The sequence below is a fragment of the Diceros bicornis genome, chromosome 18, assembly GCF_020826845.1.
Source record: "Diceros bicornis minor isolate mBicDic1 chromosome 18, mDicBic1.mat.cur, whole genome shotgun sequence".
Lineage (NCBI taxonomy): Eukaryota > Metazoa > Chordata > Mammalia > Perissodactyla > Rhinocerotidae > Diceros > Diceros bicornis.
Window position 1 is genome coordinate 42,959,595 of NC_080757.1, and position 17,091 is coordinate 42,976,685.

A 17,091-nucleotide genomic window follows, 5' to 3' on the forward strand; every position below is an offset into this window, starting at 1 on the left:
CAATTTGGATGATTACACTGGCTGCCTGTGGATGGAAGGAACTGGAAGAGGCAAGACTTAGTGGGAAGATGGATAGCAACTGTAGTTCTCTTGGCTAAAGGTGATGAGGCCTGAACCATGGTACTGACAGCAGGAACAAAAGAGAGCAGAGATTCACAGGCAGTAACTGGATGTGGTAGTGAGGTGTCAATAGTAATTCAAAACTTTGTTGCATGGCTGGCTGGTAGGACTGTGGTACCATTAACCAAAATTGGAAACAGGTGGAGGATCAGATTTGGGAAGCGAGAGGGGTTTGGTATTCAATAAGGATTCTGTTCCTCATGTGTGTCCCTTCAGGGTCAGAGCTGGGTTGACCTCCCTTCTGAGATAGCAGGCAGAGGAGTGCTGACACATTGCTCCCACTTTCCCATCCTATCGGCCTGAGTCCTAGAATCCCTCAACGAACTCAAAGTTCTGTTAAGGCTTCAATAAGTCAGCAATTATTGAATTTCTATGTGCCTGGCACTGAGCTAGGTAATGTAGAGGATATATAGAAAAAATCGTCTATCATCTTTGATGTTTCCTTGCTAAATCCTGATGCATAATCCTCAGCTAATGGTATTTTACTTTGCTCATCTTTCTTGAACATATAATGAAAATGTTTACTATGTGTTCAGCACTATGTAGAACACTCTAAGGGGTTAAGAAAAAAGCAAGTATAAGAATCAGTCCCTGTCCTCTCAGAGCTTATAATTTTACTGGGAAGCAGTGAATACAAAATGAACTGCACTCAGATTTTGAAAAGCCAGTGAGTTTACATGGGACAGGGAATTAGATTCTAGAGTCAGGGAGGCCAGCCAGGAAAATTCTGCAATAATTCAGACATGAGTTGATAAGGGAGAAGTGAAGGTATCTCTGCCAAATAAGAATGGCAATGGTTAACAAGGCCTGAATTAGTTATTGAGGGTGTAGAAGAGGGAGTACTTCCACGTGTCAAGCTCGAGTGGCTGAAACAGGCAGAACCCTTAGTGGAATCAGGCCGCTGCACATACCTTCACATAGCATACTCTCTACAGGCCAGTCTGCCTGCCAGGTCACTGACACCCTGCCTGCGCAGGAAATCACTCTTCATTTCCTGACATCCTTTCTTTCTGGGCAGGGATTTTCCTATTTTAGGAAAATAGGCAGATCTGAGCATCCAACCCAAGGTTCAAGTTGAATAGTTTCTCTTTAGTCAAAGGGAGAACAGCTGTATGAGAGAGTAGGAAAGAAATAGACATCTACTATTCCTTCCTGAAAGGCCAAGGAAGAGAAATTAATTTATCACTACAAATCTATGGTTAGCTTTTGATGCTAAACTTTCTGCCTTTTGTGATTTTGTGATACAGAAGATAGCTTTTATCTGCTCAGTAACCATTAGGGCTTATTTCCTTTTACCAGGTAGCTCTCAAGCACTGTAGCGGTATTAAAGGGTTGAGGAGAATGCAAGACTGGTTCTGGTACAGAACTCCATCTGGAAGGCAAAAGGCCAGGCGGATGACTCTTATAATCCCATTGCCCTGAAGTTCATCCAAAATCCTAAAAAATCAAAGCCAGAAATTCCAAACCCATTTAGTAAGCACCTACATACCATACATTCTACTATATACAGAATATCTTCTAAAATGAGGAAAAAGGTAGATACAGAAGAAAATCCTTATGGGAGAGTGGAGAGGAGGTGCACATTCCTCCAAGACATCTACCTATGACTGAGAGAAACTTAACTACTATTACTTCCTCCCACAGCCATAATCTTTCCCCTCTACTTGGGCAGCCTGAGCTTTGAGAAGCACAATTCCAAATATAAACAACTGGTTCATAAGAATCTATTCCTTGATCACTTCAAAGATGATGTTATTTGTAACCCGTAACTCCACTCCTTCCCCACTTCTGTGGATGGGGCAACAATCACGACAGACTCTGCTAAGTTTCCACAAATCATTGGTTTATTAGAAAGTTCCTTTCCCTAATTTTACAGCATATATATCTCTATCATATGTGATAAATACAATCTGTTATGCTTGTAAGTAAGGATAGGTTTATTTTGTTGTTCCTTTTTTTTAAGTTTTAAAATCACTATCCTGGAAGTTAAAGAAAACTGCCCCCAGGAAGGCAGAGGCAGCCAGAGTATGGCTCAATCTACAAGCTAATGGGAAGCAGCACAAAAGTGTTAATACTGTATCATTTAAATATTTACATGGGCTGAAGGCAAAGAAAAATGAGTTCCTTCACTTCAAACAGACGATTTCATTTTTCCAGTGCTAGTTATCAAAAATGTGATGCTTCTGAACCAGACGAGGAGCACTGAACAGGTAGGACGCTCAGTCAAGAGCCCTGTTTGCCCAGCACTTGCTTCTCATAAACTCAAAACCTTTTCTTTTGGGAATTTGAGAAGAAAGGCAGACACAGAGCCTTGGCCCAGGTAAGCAGGGTTTGTTTTTCCTGTCAGGTGACCACCTAACCAATTCTAGCCACAGGAATAGGTAGGGAAATGCTGAACAGGGAACTGCTAACTACACCACAGATGAGACCTGCAATATCAAGACCTTTGGGTCAGTGTGTTAATTAGGTCTGAGCCTGGGTGAAAGGCAAGAGGAGCAAGAGGAATTGAGGTGGTACTTCCTCTGGTAGGTGTCATGAGAGAAATGAAAAAAGGAATCTTTACTGTGTAAACTATAACGGGCCAGAAGGCATGGAAACTATGAAGCAAAAAAAATTTGCAGGATCTATAAATGTGCTCACCTCCCAACAAGAGGAGGAAGAAAACTGTCCCAACACTATCATCCCCCAGGTCTATTTCTCCTTCAATTTCTAGCCAACCCAAAAGGCATATTAAAAAAAAAATTGTCAGAGGGGGCCTAAGTACTAGGAAGGCAAATGGATCGCCGGGAACAAGGCACCCAGGAAACCCAGGAATCCCCCAGACAATCACTATAAACCTCACTGCTTCCAGAGAATAAAGCTCTTGAATCTTTCCCTCCTCCTCTGTGGGGCCCATCTGTTTCTCTGTATAAAACAGCCAAGCATGAGGGAGACTGTCATAACTGAGTATCCCTCTGATGCCCTCAGCAGACTGCTGCCCATTAGTTAAAAAATCCCACTGCTGGGGACGCCACTTACTGTAAATTACCAACCATTTTGTCCCAGCAAAAAATGTTAAACAATGTTCCTTTTATCATTTTTATAGTTCATAACTTCAAAAAATACATGAGCTTGATAAAATATACATGCTTAGTCATTTTTGCATCTAGCAGAAAACAAATACTTTATTTTTGTTTTCATTTTATAACTTTTAAAGTTTCTTAATTCAACTAGGGCAAACATATTTACACAAAGCCACCAGAACAAGGATCACTTAAAGAGCTGGATGTAAAAAATATTATTGCAGTATACTACAAATATGGGACCTTTTTTATATGAGCTACAAAAAGCAGCATTTACGTTTGTAGAGTTCAGTGCAATTTTTTACATTAAAAAAAAATCCTATAAATTAAGAAGGAAACATCAACATGACAGAAGAAAATACACCCTTCAGACACATGAGCTCCTCTCTGGGGAAGCATATGGGTGACTCTATGTTCCGCATAGCTTCTATTCATGATAGGATCTTCTTTTCTGGGATATGCAGATGTCTCTTCTGGGATGAGGGACACGAGGACAACAGTGCCAAATGTGTGGCTCCCTGTTTGTGTGGGAAGTGGATCGAATACAGCCTGAGTAGCATCTGGTTCCAGGTCAGACTCCCTTTCCACCTCACCCAGGATAACATAAAGTCACCAACGATGGTCAAAGATACTGAGAAGGCAGGACCAGATGGACAACCCGCCGGCCAGAGGAGGATAATGTTTTAAAATTTATAGAAGGGAAGAGCAGAGGATAAAAAGTAGAGGGAGGAGGGAAGCATCTAAACTCAACAGTTTGGAGATGTTGCCGCAGAGAGGTGGGTAGCACTTACTGGTGTTCCCTAGCTTAGAAACACAGGAGAGGGAGGGACAGAGAGGAGGAAGGAGAAAAAAAAAATAATCCCTGATAGTAAACCTAAAGCAAACCTCAAATCTAAAACCACCCCTGCAAGCCAAAACTCGATTCTTTGGCTGTCAGACACTGCCCATCCCAGCTTCTACTTGCTGGTATTAATGGCTCAACACCCCCAAGGGAAGATTTATGGGTCACCTTCCCTGGCCCTACCTGGGCTCCCATCCCCCAACTCATGTGCCATGGCTGGGGGGGTGCTGCAGGTCCTGACCTGAGAAGATGGGGTGAAGTAGTGGGTGAAGGTGGAGGGCAGTGGCAGCTGCTGCAGCAGGCCGTGGGGCAAGTAGGGTAGGGTAGAGGGCAGCATGTGGGACAGGGTGGAAGGTGAAGGGCCCAGGATGGATGGCTGAGGCGGGAATGATGTGGATGGGATGGCTAGCGAGAAAGGTGGCAGGGTGGCCAGGGATGATTGAGTGAGTGAGGTGGGACAAAGAAATGGGGGTCAGGTGGGGCTGGGGAATATGATGTACTTGGGCAAGTGGCTGGGGATGGGGGTGGGGGTGAATGCCAATGGCAGCAGCAGCTGCTGCAGCGTGATGTTGCAGGATGGCATGCTGAACAGTTGTGATGGAGGTGGCAGAGGCTGTGGCCGGCTGCTGAATGTGGATAGGCTGCAAGGCTGGAGTGGCTGGGGCCAGGGCAGCAGAGGCTGGAAAGGCCTTTACTTGCTTGGCTAGAAGCTGCTGCTGGATGTGTTGCTGTGCGGCCTGCTGGAGCTTGCTGTACTTCTCCATCTCCTCGGGAGTGAAGGTGATGGGCTGGCTCTCTAGGGGGGCCAGGGAAGCATCCTCAGCCCCATCAGCTGACTCAATACTAGGCTCCCCACTGGGAGGTGCATAACTGGGGAAGTGCTCAAGATCTGGTGCTATAGGCAGCAAGCTGGATTCCACAGGGCCTGGCTGACTGCCACTATCCACGGACTCTAGGGTGTCCCCATCACTGGGGTCAGGGAGGTAGTTATGGGAGATGGTTGGGTCCCCAGGATAGCAGTCAGAGTGCACTGGGGTGCCTCGTGGAGCCACAGGGTGATCAGCAGTAGCTTCTTCAGACTTTGGCTCTTCTGGGGGTAGGTCTGCCAGGGGGCCAGCTGTTTCCTCTGAGGGGAACTGATGTCCAAATGGTGCATCACTATTCCCTGGAGGCCCTTCTTCTGTCTCTGACTGTTCTTGCTCTTCCCCCCTTTCTAAGCCAGACTCTTCACATTTCTTGGTGTTGGGCTTTCGGGTAGCTGGGAGCTTCCCTATCAGTGGAAGGACAGGCTTATTGCCAAGAGAAGGGGGGAGCTTAGGCCCAAAGTAACCTTGAGGTGGGTCCTTGAGCTTGAGCCCAGCTTTATTAGGGGTGGCCAGCACCTCCTCACTCACACTGGGTTTCCTCTCCACTTTCCTTGACTGAATCTTCTCCAGTAGCAGTTTGGCAGTGACGGAGTTCTTGTCTTCAGGGGTGCAGTCACCTTCTGACCCCCTTCCTGCACCAATGTTGCTGTTCTGGGAGGGTGGGCCTGTCCCTTTACCATCATCTCCTCTGCCATCTTCTTTCTTTCCAGGACATTCTCCCCGGCCTGATCGGAAATAGTGGGGAGACTGGGAGCGGTAGATTTTAGAGCGTATGAAGTCTCGACGACCAGAATGCCTTTCCTCAGGGCTCTCGTGACCCCATGATCCCTTCCTGGAGCCTGATCTCTGGGAAGGGCTCCTGGTGCTTCGGCTGCGGTCCCGGCTATAGCTCCGGCTCCGCTGCCAGCTGTGGGCTGTGGTGCTGCGGCTTCTCCGTTTGCTTCGGCTGCGACTACAACTGCTGCTGCGGCTGCGGCCTCGGGATCTTGAGCGTTCCCTGGTATGACTCCGAGACCGGCTTCGGGACTGGCTGCAGCTGAGGCTATAGTCATCATCAGATGATGAATATTTGTGCTGTTTGGATCGGTGCTTGGAGCTGGCGTAGTCTGAGTCATCAGAGTCGTGGGAGCGCTTGGAGTGCCTTCGCGATCGGTCACTATAGTCACTATAGCTGTCATCAGAGTAACTGCGTTGTCTACTATAGCAGCTCTGGTCTGAAGAAGCATCTGAGCTACTGGAGTAAGAACGCCGGGAGGAACGGTGTGAGGAATGGTGCCGGCCAGACCGTGAGCGACTACGGGAATGCTCACTGCCCGAATCTTCCTCCTCCTCCTCCTCACTATACTGGGATGGAGACTTCTGGTGCAGCCGGCGTGATGAAGCATCATCACTATCCTCATCTCCACTACTGGGTCGACTCCGATGGCTGGACCGGCTGCTCCGTTTGGTGCTAGCTCTTCGCTGGCAGGATGAAGCTGGAGGTTCACCTTTGTGTTTCCTCCCACCATGATCTTGTGAGCTGCCACCACTTCCACCTTCATCCTTCTTGCCACTGCTCCCTTCTTCAGCTGGGAGAGATCTCCGCTGGGAATCATCTTGAGCTCGCCACCGTCTTCTTGGTGGTGCAGGGCTACCACTCCCAGGGGGTTCTGATTTGGGACCTCGTTCAGAATCTGCTGGGGCTGATGACTTATTCTTCTTTCGTTTTCGTTTCTTGCGTTTCTTAGACTTCTCCCCAGACTCTGCCTTAGAGCTTTTCTCTTCTGGGTCAGCCTTGTGTTTCCGTTTGTGTTTGCTGGATTTTTTGTGCTTCTTTTTCTTTTTATGTCGGTGGGATTTTCCAGATCGTTCTTTCTTGTTAGGAAGGCTTCTCCCTGTGTCTTCTGTCTCTGACCCATGGCTGCCCCCAGGCTCCTGCTTATTCAGGCTGCTACAGGCAGACCCTGAAGCAGGTACATCCATTCTGCCTCCTGAGGAATGTTCTACATTCTCTTCCCCCTCCTTGCTTTTATTTGGCTCACCTGGATCAACGCCTTGGAGATGGTCCTTTGAGGAACCACCTATGTCCTTTGGTTTTTCTGTCCCTTTAGCTCTGGCATCTTTGTTCCTTGAAAGTTTAAAGTCAAAGTATAAAGGGTTACAACTGTATGAAATGGAGGGTTCTGCCTTGGTGAAAATTAATAGTTCTGATGGCCACTGGAGGGCAGTGCTTTCATCTTTGCTCAAAACAGGAAAGAAGGGACCAGTAGGATGTTTGGGTCCCTCGTGGCTTTCTTTCCCTGCTAGGGTGGCCTGAAAAGTTTCTTTAGAAGGATTAGACTCACACGTTTGGATCTCTGAAGTACTCTGACTCTCTAAACTCTGCTCACTTACATCCCCTCCCGAGGACTTCTTTGTCTCAGCTTTGCTTCCAGGCTCTGACGGCTCAGCCACACTGGTTTCTGTCTGCTGCTCGGAGACTTCACTAACTGTCTTTTCTGCTCCTTGGCTTGCTGCCACCTTGATGTAGCCTTTAGGCTTCGGAGAACTGCTTTTTTTGCTCTCTAGGGCACTCTTTGGGTGTGTATTATTATCACCTTCCATTTGTTCACTGGCTCTCATAAAGAGTAGGAAGGGAAAATTAGGTTTTACTTTGCAGTGTGCTGGGGGGATGTAGTGGTAATACTCTGGCTCTGTAGCCCCAGCTCCTTCTTCTCGCTTCATTCTTTTTAACTTAGATAATGTTGATGCAAGGGACCCTCCATCCTGAGGGTCTTCATCCTCTTTTTTACCATCAAGATTACTGCTACCATCAGAGTCTCCCACCTTCTGCAGTCCTTGGTCAGAACCCTTCTCATCAGCTTTTGCTCCATCTTCAGAGTTTCCTTCCTCTGCGTGGTCCTTGAAAACTGATGCTATTGATTCTAGTTTGACAGGAGCCTTCTTGGCAAAGGAAAATGACACTCCCAATTTTTGCAATGGGGTCCCCAGATTATTCTTAATGCCAAAGCTGACGCCTTGGGAGGCTAACCCAGGAGCCTGTGCCAGGCCAGTGGTATTAGTGATTTGTATTGCAGTGAAAGGGCCTCCTTTATCTGTGGAGAATTCGGATCCCAGGCCACAAGTGGCAGTGGCACTTGTGCCACTGTTTGTAGCTGATTCATCTTTATCATCATCTCCACCTTCTTCATCTACAGCCACTGTGGTTGGTCTGAACATGGGACCACTTCCAGGTGCACTACACAATGGTTTAGACAAATGAAAAACAAACAAAAAAACAGATTTAGGGGTGTATTTTATACTTCTTATAAAATACTTATCTCTTACGTTCTACCATTACATTGCAGGTAGGTTTCAAAGACACTGAGTGGTCATCATTCCCGAGCCCTGCGCTAACGAAGGGAACTTCCTCAATAAGGATGAGCAGTCTCGCACTATTAATCTACCAAGCTACATTCCCAGGGCTAGTCAGTTACTGCTGTCTAAAATATAAAAAAGTAAGTCTTATTTCACAATTCAAATAGTCTACCATTACCATCTGGTACAGTCTACCAGTTCTGTATCCATTCTAATTTCTTATTATATCATCCTACCCACTCAGTATGCTATCAAACGTAGGCTGAATATCTATTCACAAAGGTTGTATTTCATTCAGGTTAAAAAAAAGAACCTAATTTCCTCTGTGCTTTCAAATTTCATTTTTTAAAATGTACATATTCTCTGAGTTAAACATGCCTCCTCTACCGTGCTACTCGACAGCAGTCTGTGGTTAGTATGTCCGGTTTAGAAACTAAGAGTCTATGCCTATCTTCTGGACACCACGCCCAAGCATTTGCTTTCGTTTTGTGATATTTTCTGGGCATTCCGTACAATGATCATGATGCTACTAAGCACTTTCTCAGCTTTGAAAACAGGAACCTTTTGAGGAACCTCAAAGCCAGTGTTTTTTTTGTTTGTTTTGTTTTTGTGAGGAAGATCAGCCCTGAGCTAACATCCATGCCAATCCTCCTCTTTTTGCTGAGGAAGACCCGCCCTGAGCTAACATCTATTGCCAATCCTCCTCCTTTTTCTCCCCAAAGCCCCAGTAGATAGTTGTATGTCATAGTTGCACATCCTTCTAGTTGCTGTATGTGGGACGCCACCTCAGCACGGCCAGACAAGTGGTGTGTCGGTGCACGCCCGGGATCCGAACCTGCGCCGCCAGTAGTGGAGCGCGCGCACTTAACCGCTAAGCCACAGGGCCGGCCCCTCAAAGCCAATGTTTTAAACTCCTGTCATGTCTCAAATTTTTACAGTGTGGACTATACAGGTATCTCTCAAGACAAACTCAAGAACTGAAGAGAATTAGATACCTGTTTGCATGAAGCCCTTGTTATCTGAACTCTAGCTACTAGCTGTCCTAAACTCAGGAACCAAATATATTTGCATAATGTGGTATCCTTTGCTATCTGAACTTTTGCTAGTGGAAGATGAGACTCCAACAGATTTGGATAGCAAGAGATACTTACACTGTGTCATGAAACCTACCGCACAACAAAGAAACTCTCAAATTGAATAAAAAGGGGATTTATTTTGATCTTTTAGTCTTGTGCCATGTTACTTCAATAATACTTACTATGGGGTCATGCATTGCTCCTAGGACAATGAAATACTTGATGATGGATCAAAACCTTCTTTTACTCTTCCAAGAGATTACTTGGTCATCTTTAAACTGTTTATAAAACTGAGAACTAAAAGTTACCTCTGAAGAAAAACATGTATTAAAATATGTCCTGAACGAGAAAGTGGCCTGGCATATACGTTTTAAGGTGGTACCCTTGCAACATGCCCAAGAGGAATGTGTTTACTACATAAAGAGCTGCCAAAGAAGGAATGAGAACCAGTTTATAGGCAGTTTATCTCAACATAAGAGCTTAGAGGTTAGTTCTGTTTCAAAACTTAGACTGTATGTGTTCTCTCCCTTCCTTCTTCCTCCAAAATACAAGAGAAGTAAATTAGTAAAAAAGGAACCGGACACAAAAATAAATCTAGTAAGTCCAGGAACTTGAAAATTGGCCCCAATTTGGCTGTAAACTTTTAAAAGCCACGATCATAGTTTCTCTTTCTACCATAACCAGTTCCTTCCTTTGGTCCTGGCCAGCCACAAAAAACAAACATGGGGGCTTAAGTCTTTCTGATTGAGGCACAGACCTCATGAATCCTCAGATGCTCAAAGACTGGGTCCCCCAAGTCTAGCTGCTTGGAAATTTAGCCCTAGGTGGGGTAAATTCCACCTAAGTCAATCCCCGCCCCTATCAATAGGGGCGGGTATCAATTTGGGGCGGGTATCAATACCCGCCCCAAATTGATAATCATCAACAATCATGAAAGAACATTAAAAAGAATACTCATGAAGGCAGGAATCTGCAGAGAAATAAATGGATAGAATTCCCTAGATTTTAGTGTTTAGTACTTAAAAGGCAGTTACAATACTTGAATCTGTGCCCAAGTAGTTTTTAGCTATAAAATAGGATACTATAATATATGTGCTTTTCCACATAAAAAGAATGTTGGAGAATAGGTACAATAATAATAGTTGCATAATTTATTGATTTATTGAGCATCTTCTATGTGCTAGGCACTTTTATAAACACTTTTGATGTAATAATTTAATCACTCTTCACAACAACTGTAAGAAGTAAATTGTTATTATCATCTCCATCTTACAGATCAGGAAACTGAGGCACAGAGCCTAGATAATTCAGGTCACACAGATAGTAGGATACCTCAGAGTGCACATTCTTAATCAGTATATTATACTCCAAGTATACATATGCTTTCAATTTGAAACAAGGATCTATTAAAAACTTAAGGATTATCATTCTTAAATCTTAATTTAAATCTTAAATTATAATCTTAAATCTTAAGGATTATAATTATCTGTAGAACCCTCTGAGAGAAAATATCCTCACCATTCGGCTTGTTTTCTTTGCTCTGCCAATTCATGGAGCCGCCGAAGGGCTTTTTCCTGTTTCTTCTCATCCTTGCGGGATCTTGAAGAGACATTTCGAGCAAACTCTCTCTGTTTGAGATCTTTCAATCTCTGGGGTAACAAAAGAAAGAAAAGACAGGGTGGGTGACTTAGAATAACTTGGGGATCCTGAAAGCAAGGCCTTTAGAATATTTACACTCAATCAATGGTTATATAGTTCTAGTACAGAATACATTGTTATACTCTCTTACGGTAATTGAAAACACAATGGCTGATTACTTTCGGTAAAACACTTGTGGAGTATCTGCATTTCTAATTAGGACAGCATACCATTTGCTTTATTGGGCAAAATTAAATGATTTCAGAAGCAACAAGCAAATTTTGGAACATTAGGAGGAAAGAAAAGGGACGATTTAATCACCTGCTCTTCCAGGATGCAAAACTAGACAAACAGAACATGAGATAAATTGTAATAACATAAGCCAGAGAAACAGAAAAGGGTTAAGCTAGTACAGAGAATTACCCAGGTGTAAGATCTTAAAAAGCAATGTACAGCTTACATGGGGAGGTTATGTGAATCAGAACTAACAAATAGAAAGCATACTTTTATTTTACCATAAAAAGGTGCTTTATTTCTTTTCAGCATGAACACTTTTCCCGTAACTATCAAACAAACCTGTCTTCCAAAGCTAGAATGTTCAGAGCTCACCAGTCTGACCACTTTCATTTGGTCAGTCTGCTGAAATTAGAAAGTAATATGTATAGCTTTTCATCTTTCATGGCCCTGATAGGAATATCCAGAAGAGGAGGAGGGAGAATAGAGATAAGTCAAAGAATTTATTACTTTAAATCCTGATAAAAGAACAGGTCGTTTATTCTCAGAAGTTACTATGTAATTTCCTTTAAAACACAAAATGACAAAAACCAGAAAAGAACATTGCTATGACACACTGGTGACAGAGTCCAGACTTATCTATCTGCAATGAAGAAAGAACTAAAATTATTTTCAACACACTAGATAACATAAAAAACAAACCAAAACAAAACACATACATTAACCTATGCTTTTACAACAGCATTGGGAAAAGGGATTTGACCCAATATAAAGTGGACATTGCTTTGTGGAAAGGCATGATGTTCAACAGACAGAGGAATTTTCTTACCTAATATTTATGAAATGTGTTTTAAATATTTTTGAATTGGGAGGGGAAAAGGGTGCAAAGACACACACAAAAAAAGATATACAGCTAAAGACACTAGTAGAAAAACTCACTCTTGTGATCTGGGCTCCCAAATTAGAAGGATTTGCTTTCAATACATCAGCTGAAAATGTCACATCACAAAGGAAAAAAAGTAAAAATAAAACAAGAGTGGAAGAGAAAAAAAACAAAGCAAGCATTACTACACAAGCTCTTAGTGAATCTGAAAACTATTATACTGAACAATCAGGGACAAAGCCATCAACTCTAAAAGGGTTGGGGAGAAGGGAAGCACCTGTACAACACATATATGTGTACATACACACAGAGTGACACAGTAAGAAGCCCTCCTAGAGAAATGGAACCATCTGCATTTCTTCAGGAAAAGTGGTTACAGAAGTTTAGGAAAGACCACTGCAGTCTAAAAGCAGTCAGTCTTATTTTCAGTTACCTTTATTTTGGGGACGTTCAAGTAACCAACAGCTGGCAAAATTGTTTTACTGAGGCTCGCTGCCCAGAATTAAGATTTTATAAAAACCACTGCAAGATAGAGGATGAAGCATTTTAAATAAATATGAATTCCAATTTACTCCTTCCGAGAATGGGGCAGAGAGAAAGAGCCTATATATAATTATTTTAGGCCACAAACCTAGTTTTTTCTGCCCCAAACACTTACCAGGCTCTCTAGCCAAGAATTATAGGATGTATGTTTTTCTCATATCTGCGTCTTCTTTCTAGCTACCCCATAAGCCTGGAAAATCTCCCCATGCCCCATCATTTCCTTCAATCTTACAAATATTTCATCACTTTTAGGAATTACTTCCCAAACTACAGGACATTGTCTAAAAGAATGAACGTTTTATCAAAGTCTGGAGTCTTCAGGCTAAGTCAGACAGAGACCAGGGTTTCCAGTCATTTCACAGCTACTCGGTGCAACCCTGAAACTTAAAGCCTAGGTCTATGTCCATATCATCTTGAAGCACTCCATCTCAAATTCCTAATTTAATTCCAAATATAATTGGAGGTAGGGAGGAAAGAAAATGGGATGATGTCAATAAAACAAATCGAAACTGCAACCCCTTCTAGGCAAAGCTATCCCTGTACCATATAGGGTGTAGCAAACACTCCTATATCACCTTTACAAATATCTAGTTAAGTCTGGGGTCTCAAAAGTTGATTTGGGAACCCCAGAATTCTTACCCAAACCATACAGAACAGGGCTTGACAACTCTCCCAAACCCAAAATGTATATTTGAGGTCTCAGATGAAGGTGTTCTGATAAAAATGGATTCTCAACTCCAAGTCTCTCCTTTCTACTCAAGGTCAAACTAAATTCCCCTCACAAAGTCTCTACTGTCCCCTCATAAGAAGATAGGATTTTTCTTCTTTCTGCACTGTGTTGGCACTTTGTCATAGCACCCACTAGCAACCACCATAATTTTGCTCTGACTATACTTATTCCTGTCTTTTAGAAAGGCAGTATGTGTAAAGTTTCAGAGTCAGAAAGACTTGGGTTCAAATCCATTAATTACCAGCCAAATGGTTTCACCTCTTCAAGCTCCAGTTCCCACATGAGAAAAACAGGGTTATCTAGTGATAGATTTATGAGGTTAAAAGTCAAAATAAGGGGCTGGCCCAGTGGCACAAGCGGTTAAGTGTGCGCGCTCCACTGCGGCGGCCCGGGGTTCGCCGGTTCGGCTCCCGGGCACGCGCCAACGCACCGCTTGTCAGGCCATGCTGTGGCGGTGTCCCATATAAAGTGGAGGAAGATGGGCACGGATGTTAGCCCAGGGCCAGTCTTCCTCAGCAAAAAAAAAAAAAAAAAAAAGAGGAGGATTGGCAGATGTTAGCACAGGGCTGATCTCTTCACAAAAAAAAAAAAAGTCAAAATAAATGTAAAGCACTTAGTATGTCAAAACTGTTCAGTACTGCCCTCCCCTTTATTTGGGACAGGGACTATGGCTTATCTCTATAATCAACGCTGCAGTACATGGAGTGGTACTAAGTCTACAGAAGGCATCTGGTAAATGGCTGGTGAGTAATTTGGCTTAAACATTGAATCCTTGATTTTTCCCCAAATAAATTTTTTACCATTTGTAGGAAAGTCTGATATGAAATATTCTCTTATCTCTACTAGGGACATATTCAAGTTACAGAATATGGTTTTCCTAGCTATTATTCTCATATACTAAGGAAGTCCCCTTCTTTAGGGAATCAAAAAACCCAAATTTTAAGCCCCTTACTTCTGGACACAATTAGGCCAAATGGCAAAAAACATACTGACCAAAAACTTCTCAATTTCCAACATAAAAAGTAATTTTTATAAAGGTACAAGGCCCTACTTCAGAGTCAGGTTTTCTAAAGTTGCCTATTTTATTCCAAAAAGCTACCAAGCCTGGCTCCTTTGCCATTGAATGCCCATATGAAATTTTCTGTGACTTGTACTTTTACTTTCCTTTTAAATTCTAAAGAGAAGCACAACTTTAGACAACTTCTTCAAGGTGAGAATAGAGGAGTAACATACCTGCCTGTCAGAGAAGAAATAGAGCTCATGTAAGGAGACCAAAAATTTATAGCTGTGTTGTCAATCCAAAAACTCTTTTCAAAGGCTGAGCAAATTTCACATTATACACAAAAATTCAAGTCAGACTCCAAACTGGGACACACAATCTAATCTGAATGGATATATAACCATTTAAGCTGACTCCAAAGCCATTATGTCTTTATTTCTGAAAACTATAAAGTATGCTGTCTGAAAAGTTGCTAATAAATTTGTTTCTTTATTGAACTATTAATGCTTATTAATAAAAATTTAAGCCACATATTTCTACCTGGAAAATATTTGATTCAATATCGAATCCCATACAAAATGAAAGGGTTTGAAAATCCTGTTTTCCTGAAAAACCAACAGAATGTTTCCAAGAAAGTATACATCTGTGGCACAGAACACAACGGAATGAACATTTCTCCCTGATTCTCAATCACACGGTAGCTGAGGTTTCCATTAAATCTCCCAAAAGACAAGTAGAAGGAAAACCTTAACAAATAATCCAGCACTTGAAATACCCATCCCCATAATTATGGCTCTTTTTTGGGCTAAAGACCACTTCAAATGCAAACCACATTCCAGTTCTTAAAACACTGCTAAACAGCACTGTATTCGCAGAAAAATGTCTACTCCAGACACAAACTCCTGCTCCGCTATCCGTCTCTGAACAAATTAAACCAGGGAAATGAGAATCTGGTAAATCTTACCAAGTTTTTAATGTGGGTGATAAATTTGCTCACATTATCAACAATGTGGAATGTCAACAGCAAGGAGTGGCACCATTCCTGCTAAACTGTGTTTAAGCTGAGAATGAATGAGACAAAGATATTTCTGCATATAGTTTTCCCTAACAAAAGATGATTGAGTCTAATAAAATATTTTTTTGTAACTTTTGGTGCTACTCCTCTCTTCTATCAAAACAAAATTTGATGTGAGAAGTTTATAATTGATTGAGTATACTTTACTAGGAATAAATCTGATTATTATCTTTCTCAAGTATTTTAAATCTATTGTCTCAACTTAATCAAAACCATTGTTTCCATATGAAGGGAATTTTAGGCATCAGAAGGTCGGCAGAGTTTAAGGCAGAGAGTATTTCCTATTGCCACTAAGAATCCTATGTTCTAATATTTACTCACCTCTAAAGAGAAAACCTGATTTTGTCTCTTTAGGGTCACAAGATTATCCATGGTTTCTTTCTCTCACCAGACAGGAACCCCACTCTCCCAGAACAGGGACTGAAGCGTGGTCTTCCTTAACTAACCCTGCAATGCACACATCGTTGTCTGTGGTCCAAGAGAGATGCTCAATAAACATTTATCAAACTGGTTTCAGTTTTAAAATGATTTCGGAGGGCCGGCCTCGTGGCTTAGCGGTTAAGTGCGTGCACTCCGCTGCTGGCGGCCTGGGTTCGGGTCCTGGGCGCGCACCGACGCACCGCTTCTCCGGCCATGCTGAGGCTGCGTCCCACATACAGCAGCTGGAAGGCTGTGTAACTATGACATACAACTATCTACTGGGGCTTTGGGGGGAAAAAAAAATTAAAATGATTTGGAAGAGGAAACACATACACACACTTTTATGTATTATTTGTTGGTTACAGAGATGGGAAATAGTAAAGAAGGGGTGGTTGCTTGCACCTCAATCTCTTTCGCTGGCTAAGCATAATGCACCTCTTCTTGAACCTCAACCACTTCCTTTCCTCTATGTCAACAATCCTGCACACCCAAAATCCAGGTGACATAACATTAATGTGGGTCTCCCCTCCCCTCCCAAACTGGAATAATCATGCTGTAGTTGTTGCTTGGCCAAGTTACCCCAACTCAAGTCTCAGTGTTTGATGCTTCTAGATGAGACCATCCAGGACATCATCATTTGGTGAGAGAGGGAAAGGACCAGGAAAGAACACAGAAAGTCTCAGCATTATACTCAGGGAAGGAAGATCATAGCTGAATGGTTAAGGAAATCCAAGTTACTGGACATTAGACGTAAAATCTTTCTTTTAGCATATGTATATCAGTAAGTGATGAAAATGAGTTTTATTCAGTAATAGAGAAAACCAAATGTCTGGTAACCAAAAACTAAACACTAATGCTGATTACATATACTGAAAAAATCAGAGAAGAGAGGGTAATAGTACTCTTTTTGCTGGGTAAGAGTAGTACTAATTAGTCATTTATGACAATACTTACAATTTATGCCCAATTATTTTGCAACACAATAACTATTAATATCATTTAGTGAATATCAAATTAATTTGTCACAAAATCACTCTGTAATACTGGCTTTGTCATGTGCAGGAATTCAGCAAAAACCCTTAAAAGTATGGTATATTCTCTAACAGTACCAAGTGTGCCTGCTTTAAGGTATTTTTTTTCATACACACACACGTACATATATGTATACACAGTCACCATCACTAAAATTTAAGATGGATAATGAGGTTTTAAAATTAATTTTATTGGGGGGCCAGCCTGTTGGCGCAAGTGGTTAAGTGCGTGCACT

The 17,091-nt window shown here is 42.5% G+C and overlaps 1 protein-coding gene across 3 annotated transcripts in view; it reads right to left on the reverse strand.

The window, feature by feature from the left end:
• Positions 1-1,740: 1,740 nt before the first annotated feature.
• Positions 1,741-17,091, reverse strand: part of GPATCH8 (G-patch domain containing 8) — an 84,740-nt gene continuing 69,389 nt past the window's right edge. For all 3 annotated transcript variants that reach the window (XM_058561176.1, XM_058561178.1, XM_058561177.1), the window contains 2 exons: positions 10,820-10,950; positions 1,741-8,106 (listed from right to left, as the gene is read on the reverse strand). In XM_058561176.1, coding sequence (XP_058417159.1) covers positions 4,227-8,106; positions 10,820-10,950 — 4,011 coding nt within the window. In that variant the 3' untranslated portion in view covers positions 1,741-4,226. The remainder of the gene's footprint in view (positions 8,107-10,819; positions 10,951-17,091) is intronic.